Genomic DNA, 20,347 nt, shown 5'->3' with positions numbered 1-20,347 from the left:
GCTACCCAACCTAGAAATCTTTAATCACTTTAAGCATCCAAGCACTAAGTGGCAATGCTTTGCAGAAAGAAGGGATAAGTAATACACATGTCAAAAGAAAAAATTCAAGAAACATACTAAAACCCACTGGTCAACATAAAGATAGTTCTCAAACCTGAAGCATCTGCATCAACTTTGGGTGTTGCTCTAGAAGTTGGCAAAGCTTATCACGATCACTCAACAAAGACTGTGATTTGATCATTGAATAGAGAATGAGAAAAAAAAAATACATAAAAATAAATAGTTAAGAAAAATGAAGCAACAGAACAATAGCCAATACAAACCTGAATTGCCTCAGGAGAACTGAAATATTGTTGCAGTGACATTGAGGAGTCCATATGCTGCTGGGCGGCAGCATCTGACATGTGATGTGCTGCTTGTGGTTGTTGCTGTGGATATGGCATGTTCTCTTGCAATTGGGTTTGATAATACAAATGATATGAAGATATTTGAGATTGTTGCAGAATTTGCTGAGGCTGAACCTGCATCTGAATATGGCTCTGTGACATGGAACTACTTTGCTCTGTATGTCCCGAAGTTTGGATTGGAAGTCGTAGTTGCTGAGGTTGCTGAGGGCAAGGCAGTTGAGGAGGTTGTAAGGGTTGCAAGTGGGAAAGCGGTTGCATAGATTGCATTGAGGATTGTGGGGCATGGCTATTCTGAGTTATGCCAGTTATATTATCACTTTGTTGAATAGCAATATTCCCGTGCATAGTAAATGGAATTGAAGGTGGCCTGCCAAAACCCGGGGGAATAGGCGGAGAAGCATACTGAGAAGCATCAGTTCCTGCATTATTTTGAATATACATCGAGGATTGGGATGTAGGAGACCTGGATGGAACATTCAATGGAGTAGCTGAGAAAGGAGGGGGTGTAGGAGGAAGCGGTGGCATAGGTCTATTAGAGCTCCCAGGGGAAGGGTGAGTGGTCCGTGCATAGCGTGAATCCGATATGAAGCTGGAAGATCCTAATGATGTGGGGACATTGCCAAAAGAAGAGTGGTAATCATTCTGTGCCTGCAATAAAAGAACAAATTTAGAATCCACAATAATGAGATAAAAAAATTCTTTCTACACAATACAAATATAACAAATCCCTAGCATCTCCCCCCTCTTTACAAAATCCGAACAAGCAGAATTGAGGAACACAATATCTTCTCTTACATAATTTGGATACAGAGGCGGCTGCACATCATTGTGAGGATTCACGAATGGAGATCTGGAGGCTGGGTTTTCAGAGACCTGTGATCTTAAAGGCGAAATTGTTGATGGAGGTGGTGTTGGAGGTAATGGTGGCTGAGTTGGCAAATGTTTCTGCTCATGGAGACTTTGTGATCTTCCACCCGACACATTCCCAACCCTTTGAAGATTATTATCAGGAATAAAACTGGGAGGTGGCACCCTTGAATCAGCTGGTACCTGAATCCTTGATGGAGAGCCTTTGCCATATACCAAGGCGGAGAATCCAGAAGTCTTTGCTCCTGCAACTGAATCAAAGCCAACAGAAATCATAGCTGTATTTTTGTTCTTCATCTCATCTGGTTGCTCAAAATATTTCTTTTCTGAAGAAACACTGGGTTCACGTCTCAATTGAATCCCAGGACGTGATACTGACATTCTAGAGGAAAGTTCACTTTGTGTATTCTCAACTGCATTTGAGGCCACAGTTGCTTCCAGGTCCTTGGCTTCACTCTCTGATTCTTCAACAATTGAATGTTGAGGACTTTGCTCTGCTGAAGCAGATGCAGTCTGCTGTATGTCATCATCTGCTTGAGGAAAAGGCAGTTTATCATCAGGTTCATTTTCCTCAGCATCAAACACTATATCAATTCCTTGAAGATCATCATCAAGATCAACTTTGAGCTGCTTAGATCGGCTCGACTTCTCCATATCATTATCAGACTCAGGCATAGCCTTTTTCCCTTGAGATGCAGCCTCTACACCTGCTATGGGAACAGCATTTTGACGCTCCCTCTGCCTTGCCATGAATTCATCAACATGAATAGATGGAGGCCGCCCACCAGATGACCCCAGACGTGGAACTGCAATAATATTGGGATTTGAACTCTCATTTCTTTCTCTGGCAACATAGTCATCCACGTGCATAGACGGGGGCCTGCTTGTATTTGGCTTGCGTTGTCGAAAGGTGTCTCTCCGAGTTGGAATAGAAGGTACCACAGATGGCCCAGATCCGCGTACATCGGCTGGAGCATTTTCTCCTTTTCCATGTCTGTTGGCTCCATCCACAGCTGATATTTTTCTCTTGCCAAGAAGACTAGCCTGCGACAATCTATTGCGCAAATTTTCAGAGCACTCCCATTGGAATTTATTACCAAACTCTCCAAAGTTCCATTCATTTTCAACCCTTTCTGAACTGCTATCTGTTAGCAAATGTATCTTTGAAGACAGTTTAACATCAGATGACAACAAGAGAACTTCCTCAGAGATAGCATCATCCTCATTAAGTGAATCAATAGGTTTCAGCAGTACTAAAGAAATGCATTTTGCAGATTCCACAACCTGCATATTACCAAATTATGTGAGATCGTTTGAAACATTAGCATGTCTGCGAAGGGACATAAGCTGAAGATAAATGAATAAAACCTGATGCAAGATTGCCTTCAGATGTGATGAACCCGCATATTCATCAAAAGTTATCTTTGAACTCAACAGAGAAGACATATCCTGGACATAGTTCATGTTTTCTTCTGGAACACCAGTTGTTCCATCAACATCACTCGAAAGCCCAAAGAAGTACTTCATGACATCAATTCTATCCTTGTTGAAACTGGACGAAGAAATTCTTTTAGTATCCAAAAGGTGAAGCCATAACTATCCCAGCCGTTTAGCACTTGTCACTTTTTTGACAGCAAAGTACTAAATGTAAAAAGCAAGTGGACATAAAATTGTATGATATGTTGTTAACATACAAAACATAAAGCATCAGCAGCGGTGCTGAAACCAACCTATAGCAACACTCACAATACAATCAGATACACAATAACAATACTGCATATGTTAGTGAAAATTGCACCATTTTGACTTTCTGCAATATTTAAAAATTTACATTGACTATCTTTTACTGATATATAAACAACAAATGGCATTATATAAAAAGTTATTGGATTCCACAATGCCCATTCTCAAAGTACAATAAAAAATTAAAGATATTAATGGTCAAAATTGAGGGTTGACAAACGTGAGTCAAAATGGTACAAATGTTACTAAATGGAGGAACTATATATTTTGTGCTTCCAGTAACAAGCTTTGTGTGTAATTCAAGTGTATGGACCTGTGAAAGCAATCTTTGGTCTTAAGTCATCAAATTCAAGTTTTACTACTACACATGAAATAATCGCTGAATAACGAAAGTTCATGTGGACTAAACCAAAACTTTTTCTTTTCTTTATTTTTAGTGCAACTGCAGTATCTAATAAGTTTTAAGAGCAAATAGCATGAACATTTATCCCGGAGTCACATCTCTCACAAGTCCTAGCAGTAAAATATTACCACACCCTTCAAATATTAAGCTCTCAGAGATATGTTCCATAACAGTGTTATCAGAAATGCCTATGATCCGCAGAGACTGTGGACAATGATACCTGTTTGGAAATTACATGTAGTTTATTTTCTTCCAAAAGAAAAAAAATAAAATAAAATTACATGTAGTTTATTTCTCTTCCATTAATTTACTATAACTTAAGGGTATATACAACTTTTGAAGCTTTTTGTTTCTTGTCTATTGATCTAGACTATGAATCATTTCATCATCATTATCCCCAATAACTTTTCATCACAATGATAACAAAGAGCCTATTTCCAGAAGACTTGATTTTTAACAGTTTGAAGGGTTGGAGAGAAATGGCAGGAAATAAAACAAGCAAAGATAATCACCTTTTCCCAGTCATACAAAATCTCAATACACCATTTGACAGCAGACCAATAGCTTCTACGGAATAGGTGGATAGACCCTCATTCTCAATTGATCGGTATAAATTAATCCAGCACCGTAGCAGAGGACATTTCTTCCATTCAGCATCAATTATGCGATTATAAAACTCATGACTTTCCTGTGATCTTCCTGATTGGATTTCGCTGTCATTACTGGATCTGATAAAAAGGAAGATATCGAGCAAAGCACTCTGACCTTCCGCATGAGAGGCTAGTTCTTTGAAAGTGGCTAAACAAGCGAGCAATTCACTACCAGCTGGTAGATGCTGCAGTTTCCCCAAAAAAATGACAATTATTTAATTAATTAACGGAAAAAAAAGCATATAATAAGCATAAAATATAAAAGCAGATGATACAAAGACAACAAAATAGTGCACGTTCTACCGTATCTCATGCTGAGAACATTATGCAGCAAGAACACAATTGCTTTGCATGAATGCATTAGTAAACATGAATAGCTGTTTTGCATGAATGCATGATGCATTGGTTAATACTACTTCCGTTCTTTAATAATCATAGCGTTTTGATTTTCACGCATGTTGATGCAAAGATTTGACCAATAATAACTTTAATTTTGTAATAGTATAGTTTTATATAAAGTTGATATTTAAAAAATACACATCGAGACTAATCCAGCTTTTTACAACATTAGTAAAATTGTTTTTTCAAATATTAATACAAAAAATATAATCAAAGTTGATTTAGGCATAGTGCAAAAGTCAAACTACTACAGTAATAAAAGAATAAAGGTAATACGAATACTTCCTTGCATAGATGCATCAGAATACTATCTCTTTTAGTTTGTTCCACCCACTTACAATAGACTTGAAAACTAGGAAAATTTTGAAATACGTGGGGGTTTAACATAAAACAGGAAAAAGTAAGGACCCGTTCGGTTGACCTTACTTTCACTAATTTCAGAAAAAGAGATAAGATAAGTTGAGGAAAAATAAGTTCTAGTAAGTTAAGACAAGGGTTGATGAAGGCTAGGTCAAATAAGTTTTGATAAATTCAAATAAGATAGATAAGTTTATACTTCCTCCATTCTTTTTTAATTACAATGTTGGTGTTTTCACGAATTACACATTAGTAAACTTATTAAAATTTAATATTATGAAAGTATAAAACAGGATGAATCAAACAAGACCTCATATGACTTTGTTTTTCCTAACAAATAAATCACAAAGAGCAGTTAGAGGAGTGTGTGTGAATAATGCAAAATCTCAAACGTTGTGATTAATAAAAAAAACAAAGGAAATTTTAATCGGGTGAATAGAACACACCATATGTAATATAACAATGTGGGTAAATGTAGGAAAAAGGTGAAAAATGAAAGAGTGAATGGAAAGCTGAATAAAGTGTGGGGTAAGAGGGGTAAGATTGTTAAAGGATTTTTGTATAAAATGGAATAAAGTAAAAGGTAGAGGGAAAAAAGTAAAGAAAAACACATGCACACAATATTTAATAGAAATTGAGTAGTAAAAATAATGATCGGGGCGGCACTTGTTTTGCATTAATGCCATAGCATATATGAATCTCTGAATGAAATATAGCTTGCTCCCAGCGCCTCAAATTTGACTAGTAGCTAGCACAGCACCAAGTATGGATCAGGGTGCCACGAATGCCATTAATTACCCTTTAATTACCAGAAATGTCTCAGTTTAAAAGTGCCAAAAAAAACCCATTAATGGCACGCATTGCACCTACTAGTCAAAATTCGAGGTGCTTGGTGCACCCAAAATATGGTTCATGTTGGACCATTTTTGCCTATATTTCACTGTAATTTAAAACAAAATATGGTGCACGGATAAATAAACAGAAATTAAAGAATGTGTAAAACTGCAAATACCTGACAGAGTCTTAACACATAGCTAAAGATTACAGCAGAATCTTCAGTACTCAGGGTCTCATTGCTACAAAAAATAGCAAAACTATATAGTCATTCAATCCTTTACCTTATGCATTCAAGTAAAACAAATAAAATTATAAAAAATTAAAAGTAAAAATAAAAAAGGTAAAATGAACAACTGCCACATCTCTCAAATAAGATACAGAAAGTTTTATCTAACATATAAAGTGAGGGGTGTTTTGGGATTTAAATTTCACTTTCCCAAATTACCCTTTCTTACCTTTTTATAAAAACAACTACCATACTAAACTTATTTATTTTTTTAAAAAGAAAACCCTCCATCCTATCCTATTTTTTAGGAAAATACAATTATACATGTACTTATCAACTGTTTTTTTAGTAATATACTCTATGACTTCATCAACTGTTTTTATAAATAACAATTTTTATTTTTATAATTTTATTATCAACAATTTTTATATTTGCACCTAATAATATTAATAGAACCTAATAGGTTCGTATATTGCGCACACACGCATTGCACGTGTATCTATCAATGGTAGGAAGCCCCCTGGAAAAAGAGGTGTACATGAATGCATGATCTAGTACTTCAAGTTAGAACTCGCCATTTCAGCAATTACTAATAAGTGTTTTTTCACCTAATCAATACAACAAACTAGAGCTCATTGTTCAAATACAATATCCTAATATAATATCATGCTAGTAATTCACTTAGAATCACAAAGAAAACATAGTCAAGCATGTTACTCCCTCAATCCCAATTTAATCTATACCCTTCCCTTTTATGTTTGTCCCAATTTAATCATTACACTCCCTTTGATGAGAAGAACCCACTAATATTATATTCGATGATGCATGGACTTAGATAGGAAGGTTGATACCAGTGCGGATCGGAGTATTAGGTACTCAATACAAATATTTCAGGACACGGGGACTTTGTACCGAGACAAGGCGAAGATCTTTATTTTAAAAAATATATTTTTCTTCAAAGAAAATCTATATTAAATATGAATCACTTTTACTTTATTCCTTTTATGAGAACTTCTTATTCATTTTTTTATCATCCACAACTCCACTTTGTGCCTCTGTGGTGCCTAAATTCTTTAATAAATCTTACTCTCTACCTCTCTCTTCTTTAATACTAAAGTACCCACATGTATGATCCCCAATTTTACCTTTTTTCTTTATTTGTGTAGCTACAGAATACCACTAAGCAAAACGGAGGTAGTTAATGTAAATAGGGTACCATTTTAAGATTATAAGTTAAAAATTAATATAATTAAATAGATAAATTCTAAAATTCAACACGTGAGTCAAAGATAATTGCTCATTAGTCAGAAGATCAAGGTCAAGAGTAGTGGTACATAAAACTATAAATGGACAATTGTCTTCTTAAAAAAAAAAGAAAAAAAGAAAAATGAGAGAGAGAGAGAGTTGTGTATTTCCTCTACCCATCATCATCAAGGCTTCACCTATACCATTTAAACATCATTGCCATTTACCAGCCGCATTCTCTCTTCTCCCCTCTTTTCTTTTCTTTCTCTTTGTATTCTAATGGAGTTCGGCAAAAAATTTGAGTTTTGAAACCATGGCTATTATCCCCACGCTAGGGCAACCAAAAGCCCTAAATAGGAATCCCCTTAGTCTCTCTTCTCTCCCTCTTTTCTTCTCCGGATTTCATACCTGAGCACAGGTCGTGTCTTGTCGACATGGGGACGAAGGGGTAAAGTGCCAATTATATTGTTTCTTCTTTATTCTCTTAGGCTCACAACTATAATTATTAAATACCGACAACACACTAACCTTATAAACACACTATCTGATTAAAAAAGTGATCCACGTGAATTTCCTACAATATACAAATAAAACTCTCTTATCAAATCTATCTATCCTTAAAATACAAATAGATAAGCCAACCACTCTATCTTTTAAAACTTTGTGCATTTGCTCGGTGAAAGTAGGATAGAGAGGGTAGCTTTGGAGAGGGTACTAAAGAATATAGCATGAGAATGTAAGCGAAAATTAATAATTTGGCATTCTATAATAGGGTTTGATAAGTGAAAAACTAAAAACTATTTGTTAGGTAAGTAAGCAAATTATATAGTACTTTGTAATTTAACTTTTTCTGGATATAAAATAGAGAAATGAGAATCCAATAAAGGACCTTTCCTTCTCAATAATTCTTTTACCTTCCCAAATGTATGCCTTAAATAAAAGCCTAACATAAAACGAAACCCTTTTTTTTCTTTTTCTTTAAGTTCCTTTTCATTTCTTTCAAACCAATTTCTACCATGAAAATGTGTACTCCCTCCATTTTTATTTTTTTTTCCTGTCAATTAATTCATCACATTTGAAATCTCTAAAGATTCCAATTCATATGGGAAAAAAAATACCATACAATTTTTTTATACTTCAAAACATAGTCACGTGAGATTTTGTTAGATTTGTCTCGATTTTTAGATTTTTTGTAGAAAAGCAATTACCAAAAAAATCATTAAGGAAGCTTAAGTTGTTTCAATTGTTTATGTCAAACAATGTGAGAGGCTGAGAGCAACTAGAAGAATTGGTGGTGTCATATAAATTTAAGTACAAAATAAAATTGCGGATACATATTGGTGAGCAAAACTCCGCCAATGGGTTTCCTGCTACCGGTCCCAAACCCGGATAAAGTAGGGTTACGGTAGGCCACAATGATTGAGAGTAGTACTAGCCCTACGAGGATTGGTGACATCCTGGGAAGTGCTCATGTTGGTTCATGTAGTCGACTCCATTTATGGGACGTTCAAGAAGAAGATACCTATTGGTGAGCATGGGGAATAATTAGATTTTATAAACAAATCGAGGTCTAAAATTCTAAGCCCTAGCACAACTTACTCATACTTTGAGAGAAAATATCCTGCTGATTAGTTTCTCTCTCTACTCTGAATAGATTACTTTATATGCTTTCTTCCTATATACGAAACCATCCTCATAATATTCTTCCCTCCCACTACTACACTTCTAAGTAGCACCGAGACAGATACAGAGACAAAAACGGGGACGGGTAAGGGGATGAAAAACAAAAAAATTAAAATTTACAAAAACGGGTACAACATGGATATGGCATAAAATTCTGAAAATTAAATTTTAATGGTTATTATTACGGGTAAGGGGATGAAAAACAAAAAAAATAAAATTTACAAAAACGGGTACAACATGGATATGGCATAAAATTCTGAAAATTAAATTTTAATGGTTATTATTTTGTAAAAAATTTTGTTGACGTTTAATTGTTACAAGGTATTTTACTATTATTATTTACTACTAGCTAGAAAAAATAAATAAATTAAACAATGATTAAAACAAATGAAAAAATTCAATAAGAAAAGTCAAAGGCTGACATCTCAGATTTAAATAAATGTAAAAGCGAAGGATAAAAGCCAAAAGTAAAGGGAATTACGTGGAGGTATTCTGTTAAGTGTCAACCCCAATCCACATACAAAAAAAAAAGTATTTACCCCCACGGCCCCACCTACTTACTTCCTCCGTTCTTTTTTACTTGACCCGCTTTGACTTTTACACTATTCACCACCCCTCCTTTGACCGTCTTTTGTGAATAATATATAAGGAAAAACATATTCATGTGGGATCTTTTTGAATTCGTCTCAACAAGTACTATCATAATATATAACTTTTATAATTTTTACTTGTAGAGAATTAAAGTTATTTATCGTTAAAGTTTTGCATTGGCAAGCGTGATAAAAGAAACACGTCAAGTAAAAAAAAAAAGAGGAAGTATGAAGCACGAAGCAGCAGGGGAAAAAGAGGGAAAAAACAAAACAAGAGGTTTCAGTCACCAGTGAAGGAGAAGACCGCCTGGAAGGATGACCTGCCTGGTGGTGGTGGGTGTTGAATCGGCAACTGGTGGTGGTCGCTTCAGTCTTCACTTCAAAGTGAGAAAGAGGGATTGAGAAAGTGAAAAGATGGAAATTACACAATAATGAACTTGGGGACGCCAAATATGTTGGGATCCGTACCCAAATGTTGAGTGCGCCGTACCCAAATTCCAGTGCTGTACCCAAACTCGGGGACGTATTTTAGCCGTAACAGTACCCAATCCGTCCCCGGTACGGGAAACGCCAGGGAGTTGCCGTCCCCGTGCTCCCTAGCTACCCTTCCCTTCACCAATCTTTAACTAACAAAAAGTTGAATTATTTTGCTAACCTTGGCTGCTTTCTAGCATATGCGAATAGAATATATAAGGTTTAGATGAGTTCTTTACAATAGTCTCCTCTATATCTTGATTTTGAGCCTGGTAGATCATAAAACAGTGGGTTGAGACTAGAGACTTAGAGGGGTGCATACATTATGAGTTACGTTGAACCAAGACCCAATGGCCCTAGTTTTGTTCATGCCAGTGTAGCTTAGCCTTAGCCAAAGATTGTAAAGCCATTTGATCTTTCTTGCATAAGAATTTCAATCTTTAGATTTCTTGCCATTTTAAATTCTTCTTTAGTGTTTACTGAGATGACAGTTATACACCACACCCCACAAACTGCTATTTTCTGTTATCCTAATCCTTTTCAGTATTTGATTTATATACAAGTTAGTATATAATTTCTACCCATCTTTTTATGCATCAGTGTCACACAAGCTAGTCATTAATGTTGAAATAAGCTATGATATTTAAATAAGCTGAGGAAACTTTTTCATCCACTAACCTATTCGACAAACGGTGTAGCTTTTGAGCAAATCGAGTTTCACATATTAAAGACAAGGACTTCAGCACTGGGAGGCAGCAATTATAGATACTGAATCCAGAATCTAGTGAGCTTCTTCCACTTGAAACAGACTTCACATGAGCATCAATTTTTCCAAGTACTTTTGTCATAATCTGAAGAGAACCTTCTTTCAGTAGCAATGACTGTTGAAATAGAAAATCAAAATCAGCAAAATTGCAATAAAAGAGGTGATTAGGCCTACAAAAATGGTAGGTAGGAGAAACAACCTTAGCAAGTGGATGTTCAAGCAAGAGAGAAAGAAAATCTAACAACTTGTACCCCTGCACAAACAAAATGACTCATCAAAAAGATATTCAGCACATCTAAAACAAGACAGTGCAAACAGTTAATCAGATCACCTTGTATGCATCTATCTCATCCAGAAGTGAACTTCCAATCAAGTGATTCTGAATCCAAGAAATAATAGGCTGCAGAAGTAACATTGCAAATTCTGTCCTTTGACGTGCAATACGAAGAATGAGTATACGAAGCATATCTTGTACCACAACCAACGACTACAGAAAGAGATAGAATCAGACAAATGGACATAAGGTGAGACATATAGATGCTAGCGTTGCCAGTTGAATGAAATAAAAACTTGAAGACAAGCTCTCTTCCGGCAAAAGGAAACCCCCTTTATAAACCCCGTCCCAAGAAAAAATGGAATAAAGATATAAACCATGATATCAGAGAAATACATACGCTAACAGCATAATGAAGGACAACTTGTGCAATTTTGTCCAGGTGCGGACTTAATTGCCCAAGAAGAACCTCAACATATGGGTGCTCTAGGTACCAGTTCACTTTCGTCTCCTTTAAAGGTCCTAACAGTGTCCCAACAGCCAACGATCGGGCAGCTGTTAGCAAGGGCATACCATTCTTCCAATGCCAGATACCCTCGTCAGGAAAGAGATCAATCTGAAAAGAAAAAAAAGAAAAATAAAATAAAAAAAAAACGAAATAACTCAAACATATGTACGGTTCTGCAGTTTTGGACATGACAGTTGAATGAAGAAAACAAAGCAATCAAACCACTATAAATGAATGCGAACATTAGAAGAGCAAAGAGAAAAGCTTCTTTATACACCAAAATAAATATATAAAATTCCGCCACATTGTTTTAGATAGTCGTGTAGCAAAAGTTTACCAGCCAATGGACCAAACAAAGTTACATACCAATAAATACAGCATGCTGAAAGTTTCCTTCGGACCCAATGTCAGCAATGAAGCTGCCTGAACACTATCAAGAAGCGTGTGGAAAAGACCCGGAGCCCAAGCATGTGCAGGCCAGCAAGCAAGAGCTGACACAATTAGATGGCAAACTGTTTCTAAACCAAGTGCAGATTCAGGATAAGATGAGGATAGATCCACAGAACAAGCCGCTAATTTGGGGCTGCAAGATGTAAGAATTTATATTCCATCAAACAATGTTAGTGCCACACTTTCCAATTGGAGACCAAAAGAAGGGAACGCCACAATTACCTAAACTCACGGTGCAGCCGGAGAAGGACATTCATTAGTTTGGTGTTTCTATGCTGCTCTTTTGCTTCCTACAAAAGTAATTCCATAATTATAATAATAAATAATAAAAATAATAATAACAATAATTATATATTGCAAATATAAATAAATGCAACACTAGGGAAAATATGCATGCCATCTCATAAAAAATAGCATTATACATAAAAATAGAAGAAAGAGAGCTGTCAAAAAAGAAAAAAAAAAATAAAAATATATATATATATATATATATATATATATATATATATATTTTTATCTTACCAACAAATGCAAGGTAACATTTAATGAAGCGTATACAGTGTCTTTTAGATAAGAATTAACTCACCAATTTATAATAAAGCTTTTATTACACCTGGCTTTTTTGTAATATTAGTGAATTTGAGCAGCACTTACAGCTCAAAAAAGAAATATAGCTAGACTGAAAGGACATAAAACAAGAAGAGGACCCTATTAATGCTAATCAAATTAAGTTGATTTTAAACTCCCACAAATAAATAGGTTTTCATTTACCAATTCCTTGAGATATTAGTGATACCAAATTAAGAAAAAAAAATTGGAGAATATTTTTCCTAGGTTACGACACGCTAAAAAAATACTCCAACAGTCCAACCTCTACTATATTCCACATACAAAGTATATTGAATGCAAGATGGGAACACAATCTATAATTCAATAGTGATGTTAACCACCACTTTTTGTAATTTCGACAAATAATCTAGTTTAATTTGAACCTCGTATCGAGTTAAGTACCATCAGTATGAGTTTCCACTTGTGCAAACAGGATGAAAATCATATATACCAAATATCTAGCTGAAGATGATTTTTAAAATTAATTGAGCTATAACCTTTAATCTTTGCAGAAGCTCTATAAGTAGTAGAAGCGAATGAATTAAGAGATCAATCAGGTACTTCTCTCGGTTACGCTCCAGCAATAGATCAGATGTAGAACTGCACTCTACGCCATCATCAACAAGATAATCTGTAACAATAACAAATTCAATCACACCAGAAGTAAACTCTACCCTAAATATTTAAGTCCTGTGAACATTGAAGCTACTTAGTCCTAAAATAAAGTCCATAAATTCATAATGAAAATGTCAATCTTCATATATTAGACATAGCACACACTACTATACTTCCTTGTAAGAGATGTACATCAATATACCATCAAAATCAAAAGGGAAATGTCATAACAAATCAACACACTAACAAGACGTTAACAGAAAAGGCTCGTTGAAATTACAGAAGAGAATCAATACCACAAAATTATTTTTGGAGGGTTTTTTTTTTTTTTTTTTTTTTGGGTTTCAACAGCCAAAGCATAGACTTACTACAAAGAATTTTTTTTAAAAAAAACGTATTTCTTCCTACCTTCTTTGTTCCCCCACCCCCCCCCCCCCATCTTTTCAATTATATACACAGCAATTTATTAACTATACTACTTGTAATTGTTACGACATCAAGGGGGAAAAAATCAAATATAAGGGCGGGGAGCATTATTGAAGTGTGGAAAAAATAAAACATTAATTTTGTGATCAAAAAAGAAAAAAGTTTGTTGACTTCTTAATTGCCTCACTGGGGCACTAACAGAAGCCACCGGTCATCAAGAAGATTAGGCTTACATCACCCATTTCAACAAAGTAATTACCATAATTATTGGAGGATTTTTCAAGCATCAATCTGGAGTTGACAAGGATTATATAGACAACCGTCATAGCACCTTCATCAAACAGTGAAGTAGCAACATCCTGTGAAAATAGTAACAAGAGAGAATTTAATGGAGCATATAAGACTTATTGTAAATACTGTCAAGCATTTAACAATTTCCAAGTCCTACTTTATTGAACATTTTACAGGTCCCATTCTAATGTAATGAGCATCCTGTATTCAGCAAATGTTATTCTATGTTCTGTGTGCTATGTGCTGTGCAGAGATTGAATCAGAATCATCATGATGCAGACAATACAAGTAAAGTGCATATAGACACCCGATACAACAACAAGAACTATTTAGCACAAGTTCCACCATATGGAAGAGAGTAGGGAGGTCCAGAGTCTCCAAACTCTAGATAATACGCACGCTAGAAAGACAATATGTTCCTACAAAATGTACACTGCTAAATTCCATACCGCATTCTCAGAAATGAATGCCAAAATCCTAATTGCTGTGATTAACTGAGCCACTGACGAATCACGAAGCACAACCCCATCAAACGACTTGTCAGAAACAAGTTTCCCAAGCAGACTTTCAACAACATTGACATCGGATTCATTAGAAGTATCTCCAACGACATCCTCCACATCCATTGAGTCTGAGACCAGAATGTTTGTAGAAGTTATTTTAGCATCACCCCCTGAAGCCAAAACAGCTGCATACCGTAGAAGACCAACAGCCCCATTTTTATGGTAAACAACCCCAGCATCTATCCACTCCAAGAGCCTACTAGGGGCATCTTTTCTATTAGACCCAGGAGAAGAAGAATGCAAAGCTTTATGGAGATCAGTTGCATGGTCGATCCAAACACTCACTGAAGATGTAGTTGGATCCGTAACAATGATCTCACATATCTCAGCAGAAGCATGAAAGATAGCAAGATTCAAAGGTGTGCCTGAAAGCCATACAACAATATGATTTGTCAATGACAAGATAAGAATATTACAGTAGAAATGTGAATCTTATTACAAAAATATTATATTATAATACCACAGGACAAAGAAACTGTTTCCAACTCCTTGGCAGAATGCAGTGCTTCGATCAAAATAGTAAAAGCCTGCAAATTCAAATAAAATATAATTAGAGTGATTATGTTTTTGCATTATCATGTATATTAATCATGTTTATGAATACTACATTGCAGAAACACTCATACAAGGAATTCTTTAATTTTATGAAGGATAATTAAAATGTCTGAATTGGCAAAGGCAGTTCATTCATAATAAGTGTGTCAGATCCACAGCATGTAGACCATTACTCCATGATTCATACAATAAATAATGAAATAATTATACTACATATATATACTTCATCTCATAGCCTTAAAAGAGTTATCAATAGCAAATCATCCTTAATTGAACATATAATCAAAGAGCTACCCCTACCTGCAGAAAATACAAACAACTAAACCATATTTATCCATATCTTTAATCTATTTTTATCAGTCAAATATTAAATAATAACACGTAAACGCATATATATATCCACATATTATTAGTGTTTTTTCTTCTCCCATGTCTACATAAACATTTGAGTAGAAGCAATCACAAGAAGAGAAGAATGCTTATAATTGAGGATAAACAAGATTTACACGCTAAATCTTACATTTAACCGATGGAAACAGTTTAAAATTTTAATTTAAAAAGGAAATATAGACATACAAGTGTTCCATGCAATTATAGTTTATCAGGAAGGAATTTCATATTTTTTTACCTAAGGCCACTAAGGGGCAATATTCAAGAATTATTCTGCTACCCCAGCTAAAATGAGAAAGAGCTCAAGTCCAGCAGCATGACAATACATACTCCCTTCTTTCCACATGATGCACCCATTCAGTTTACTCTTCATTAAAAGCTCAAAGTTTGACCACGAATTCTCACTAACATGCAAGGAGAAACATAGTCATGTAGGGGTCGAATTAAAATCATATCGACACGTTTTTAAAAATTACCTTTTCATAATTTTATGGTAATACAAAATAGGAGATATCGCCGATTAAAAAAGTTTGTTGAAAAGAGTGAAAAGGCAAACAGGTAAAGCAGAAGAACACGGAAGAAGTATCATATATCAATTCATACCTCTGGAAAGTGTGTGAGAGCCAATAATGCTTGACGCCCACCATCAGACCTACATAAAATTGCACATGTGAGCAAGAATTACTAGAAAGAATAATTGACAGTATATAGAAAAAGGTGAGATGTAATCCCGGTCCTTTTTTACTAGCAAAAAATTACAAGAAAAGTTTATATGATGGCCAATAAATTCAAACAAGAAAAAAAAAAGGGGGGCCAACAAATACACTTCCTCCAATCCTTTAATATTGAAACACTTATCTCTTTGGGAAGTTTCATAAACATTACAACATTTAGGAAAACAAAATTCTCCTTTCACATTGCAAATTACTCAACGTACACTTAGTTTTTAATACTTTTTGCTTAATTAATGCTTGAAATTACATGGACAAGTTTGTAATTTTGCCTTTATCGCACTTCCTTTTCCCCGCTACTTAAAACCTTGAGCACTCCCATCATTGAACTCTTGCCCACATCACGAAGAAATAAAACAGTGGGAGTAAGATTATGGCATGTTGTGCTTTTTACTATAACAAGAGAACAAGCAATAAGATGTTATGGCTGAGAGGGGAGGGGAATGAAAAGGTGAAGTTTGCACAGCTTAGGCTACCTGGATAGACCACAAAGCTCCCACAGCACCCAAAGAAGTTCCTCTGAACGTGGCGTTGATGTAAGCAAGCGATCAACGGCATAAACCTGGTCCACACAGAATAAAGCACCTAGAAGTTAGCAACAACCACCCCATTATTTGAAGATGAATGAGAGTAAAACAAAAGAAAGAATAAAACGATGAGGAGAAATTGGAAAAAATAAATATTCAGCAAGGCAACTAACCACCCTCAGATGCATCTCAAGGTTTATTCCAACCTCTTGCAGATGGACAAAGAACCCCTTTGATACCAAAGCAAATGCATATCGGAGAGGAATAAATTTATTCACATCGTCGTCCCCTTTAAATGCACGAATGATTGTCGAGGAAAGATCAGGATGCTGCAATAGGAAGACAAGACCTGCCAGATTTAATGTATGTTATTAACAGCACAACATAAATAAAGAATAAATAAAAGCAAAAACGAAACATTTTAACAACCTGAACGGCAAAACATAAGCGAAAGAATTGTGGCTTCAATAGAAGATGTCACATCCAAAAAAGCTTCGAGATCATGTCCTCTTTCAGCCCGCAACTCTATTGACGATATTATTGCAACTGACAAGGGAAGAAACCCCCTCTCCTACAATTAAAGCAAACCGTGTCAAATCCAGCACAGACAAACAGTGGGTTCAGCCCAATTAAAAGATTTAGAGAAAAAAATACTCCCTCCATATTTTATTACTTGCTCCACTTTTCTTTTGCGGCCGTATTTTATTACTTGCTTCATTTCTTCTTCGGGAAACCTTTTACAATATTTTATTAATAACTTTTTTCCTAGTGGATCCCCCAACTATCATACTTTAATATTTTCATATTCTCTCTCCTCCCAACTATCATACTTTATTTTTCCACCAACCCCACTTCATTCATATTTTATTACTTTCTACTATTTCTCCTAAAACTCCGCACATGGAGAAATGGAGCAAGTAATACAATACTGAGGGAGTATGGAATTTTTAAAGGCAGGCCGGTGAGAAATGATGGAAGCAAGAGAGTAAAACATCCAATGTCAATAGACCACAAACATGGAATCTATCTTTGTCTATTCTTGGAGCATGATGCCAAAGTTTTCAGATTTAAGCATAAAGTCAGCTAATAATATAATTGACTTGATATAAAACCAATTTATGTTCCTAAATTTGATCAGGTTTCCAATAATGAGTTTTCCCATAATAAATATTTATGTGCCATGCAGTAAACAGTGTAAACATATGCCTGTTTAAAAGTTAACTTATATGTGAGCAGATTCATTCTTCTGCAAAAAATTCTACGTATAGGGATCGAAATTCAGGAAAATATGATAGAACCAAACAGATACTTTTTTCTTCATGAATTGAGAAAATGGTGAAAGAAGATACATAAAACAAGAAATTACTGAACTCAAATTTAAAAACTTCCAGCAGTTAAAACAAAAGAGTATAACAATTGATATATAGTATGTGACATCAGGCCTCCACTGCTGGAACAGCAACCAAAAGATGAATAAGACTTCAATTCATATCAAGTTTATGCCCTTTGACAACTAGATCACATCAATCAATATTTAGAGCTGTGGCAAGCAGCAAGCTGTGGTGGCGGAGGAGAGTGGTGGTCGTTGGGGAAGACGTGCAGTGGTCAGAACTGGGAAGAGAGTGGGTTTGGGCAGGGAGATAGAAAGAGAGTTGTGAGGAACTGAGAAACTGTATAAAACAAAACGCAAGAAAATTGGGCGGCTGAGGAAGGGTCATTTAAAAAATTAAATTTACACATGTATGGGCACTTGTAAAATGCTTCATATATAGGGTCAAATCTGGATCTGTAAGCTTTGTATAACCCAAGCTCTTTATTACAGCCAATTCCATAAAATTCTGGAATCTTACACAGCATAAGGAAATAATTAAAAACAATATGAAAGTGCAATAGATCAACAGAAGATAATTCTGCGGACTTGATTATCAATACCAAATCTGGATCTGTAAGCTTTGCAAAACCCAAACACTTGATTTTAGCCCATTCCAGAAAATTCTGGAATCTTAACACACCATAAGGTAATATTTAAAAATAGAATGAAAGTGTAATAGATCAACAGAAATTAATTCTGTGGACTTGATTATCAATACTTTCAAACTATCCAAGAAATGTTAGAAAAGTATATTGCCTTGAGACATCTATATGGGTATATGAACTACAACTTCATGATCTCACATCGCAATACCCTGATTCTGGAAATTATTGTTTTTTTTTTTTTTTTTTTTTTTTTTTGTTTGAAACAGATTCTGGAAACAATGTTAAATAAATTAAAAGAGGACACGGAGCAAGAAGCTATCCTAGAAAAAATACCTTCAAAAGTGAGAGCAACTTTGCATCAACTTTCTGATGCAGAAAACGACAACTTGATGAGGCGATAAGTTTGCTAGATGCTTTGAAAGACAGTAAACCTTCAGGTGCTGCCACCATTAATGAACGGATGGCACAGGCTGTAGGAGAAGGATCCTCAACCCAACCAGATGAATTAATCATTTTCTGCATATACAATTGTCAACAAACAGAAAATAAGAATAAGTGCAACATTACAAGAGAACTAGATAACACATGATAGACATCCATTTCCTAGATACTACAAGACATGTAATTGGACTACATCATCAAAAATCAACAGAGCATAAAAAGAAAAACCATCCCTCCATTGATTTTTTAACACATAACATAATTAAATCAACTGTAGAGAACTTACAAATAAAGAAATTGCTTTTTTGACAGATAAAGAGAGTCAACACCTATAAACACAGCCAAAAGGTGCTAGTTGAGCACACAGCTCAACAACTGAAGTCAAAATATTTAAAATATCTACAATGCCATAGTGTAGTTCTATAATCTAAAAATTAACTGTTGTGGATTCAGGATCCTTTTATCGATAAAATTAAAGTGTATAAATTGAGCACCCTAATGGTACGATTTTTCTACATCAAATGGACTTCGCAAAATCTAGGAATTTAATTTAGAGTCAAACGGACCTAAACAAAACGATTTGATCAAACGGACCAATTAATAAACCAAACTAGAACAGCAAGATTGAGCGAATAAGCATCGCATCACACGTTATTACAAATGACAACCTAAGACTCCTTATATAGGCAATATAAAATCTAAAATAATCTCAAACCAATCTAAATAAATGAGAAAATAAACACCTACTTAGACTAGGACTTCTAACAATAATATAGATCTTTTATTTTACACACAAAATCACACCATTAAGGAATTAGTAAAACTTTGACTCCTAATAAAACATCAAAAAGATACGACTTATCCTGATTTTACTAGGATTAAGCCAATCCTAGTAGCTTCCTTGTACATCAAGCGTCCTTTATAGCCCAACAACCCTCGTACCAAAATAGCCAAATAAGCAATCCCAAAACAACAGCATATAGATAGCTCAAAGATGATGTTAACTTTGAGTATTGACCAAAGCCACTCAAATCCACGTCACCTAATCACACGTTTGACATAATCACACAATATTTACAAAAATGATTTTCTACATCTGAAATTTAGTTGTTGTGGCAATAGAATCTTTTAATCTTATTTTGGTAATTTCCTACCCATTTTGATGTTCTATAAGTACCAAAATCCAGTTGCTGCCCTCAAGACACCATCATACCCACTTTGGTAGTTTAGAAAAGTTCAATACATTTTAATTCACACCCTTAAGGCCCGAACAAATAAAAAGACCTTGAACAGGCACAGGCAACAAGCATTTTACAAATTCTCCTTAGAACTTAAAAACGTTA

General features: G+C 35.0%; 1 protein-coding gene across 2 annotated transcripts in view; it reads right to left on the bottom strand.

The window, feature by feature from the left end:
• LOC110716948 overlaps window positions 1-20,347 on the bottom strand; it is a 37,137-nt gene that overhangs the window by 745 nt on the left and 16,045 nt on the right. Inside the window, exons 7-27 of one of the 2 annotated variants that reach the window (XM_021895600.1) lie at window positions 18,897-19,079; window positions 17,016-17,157; window positions 16,760-16,935; window positions 16,536-16,621; window positions 15,932-15,980; window positions 14,847-14,910; window positions 14,270-14,748; window positions 13,789-13,888; window positions 12,986-13,119; window positions 12,102-12,169; window positions 11,796-12,012; window positions 11,322-11,537; window positions 10,979-11,134; window positions 10,847-10,900; window positions 10,560-10,762; window positions 5,839-5,902; window positions 3,933-4,255; window positions 2,643-2,826; window positions 1,203-2,558; window positions 324-1,055; window positions 155-226 (exon numbers count right to left, since the gene is read on the bottom strand). In XM_021895600.1, coding sequence (XP_021751292.1) covers window positions 155-226; window positions 324-1,055; window positions 1,203-2,558; window positions 2,643-2,826; window positions 3,933-4,255; window positions 5,839-5,902; window positions 10,560-10,762; window positions 10,847-10,900; window positions 10,979-11,134; window positions 11,322-11,537; window positions 11,796-12,012; window positions 12,102-12,169; window positions 12,986-13,119; window positions 13,789-13,888; window positions 14,270-14,748; window positions 14,847-14,910; window positions 15,932-15,980; window positions 16,536-16,621; window positions 16,760-16,935; window positions 17,016-17,157; window positions 18,897-19,079 — 5,058 coding nt within the window. Of the gene's footprint in view, window positions 1-154; window positions 227-323; window positions 1,056-1,202; window positions 2,559-2,642; window positions 2,827-3,932; window positions 4,256-5,838; window positions 5,903-10,559; window positions 10,763-10,846; window positions 10,901-10,978; window positions 11,135-11,321; window positions 11,538-11,795; window positions 12,013-12,101; window positions 12,170-12,985; window positions 13,120-13,788; window positions 13,889-14,269; window positions 14,749-14,843; window positions 14,911-15,931; window positions 15,981-16,535; window positions 16,622-16,759; window positions 16,936-17,015; window positions 17,158-18,896; window positions 19,080-20,347 lie in introns of both variants that reach the window. The other variant, XM_021895599.1, reaches the window with a different exon arrangement.

This window comes from Chenopodium quinoa, unplaced genomic scaffold (genome assembly GCF_001683475.1).
Source record: "Chenopodium quinoa cultivar QQ74 unplaced genomic scaffold, ASM168347v1, whole genome shotgun sequence".
NCBI classification, from domain to species: domain Eukaryota; kingdom Viridiplantae; phylum Streptophyta; class Magnoliopsida; order Caryophyllales; family Amaranthaceae; genus Chenopodium; species Chenopodium quinoa.
Note: the sequence above shows the minus strand (reverse complement) of the source record. Positions and strands in the feature narration are given on the sequence as shown.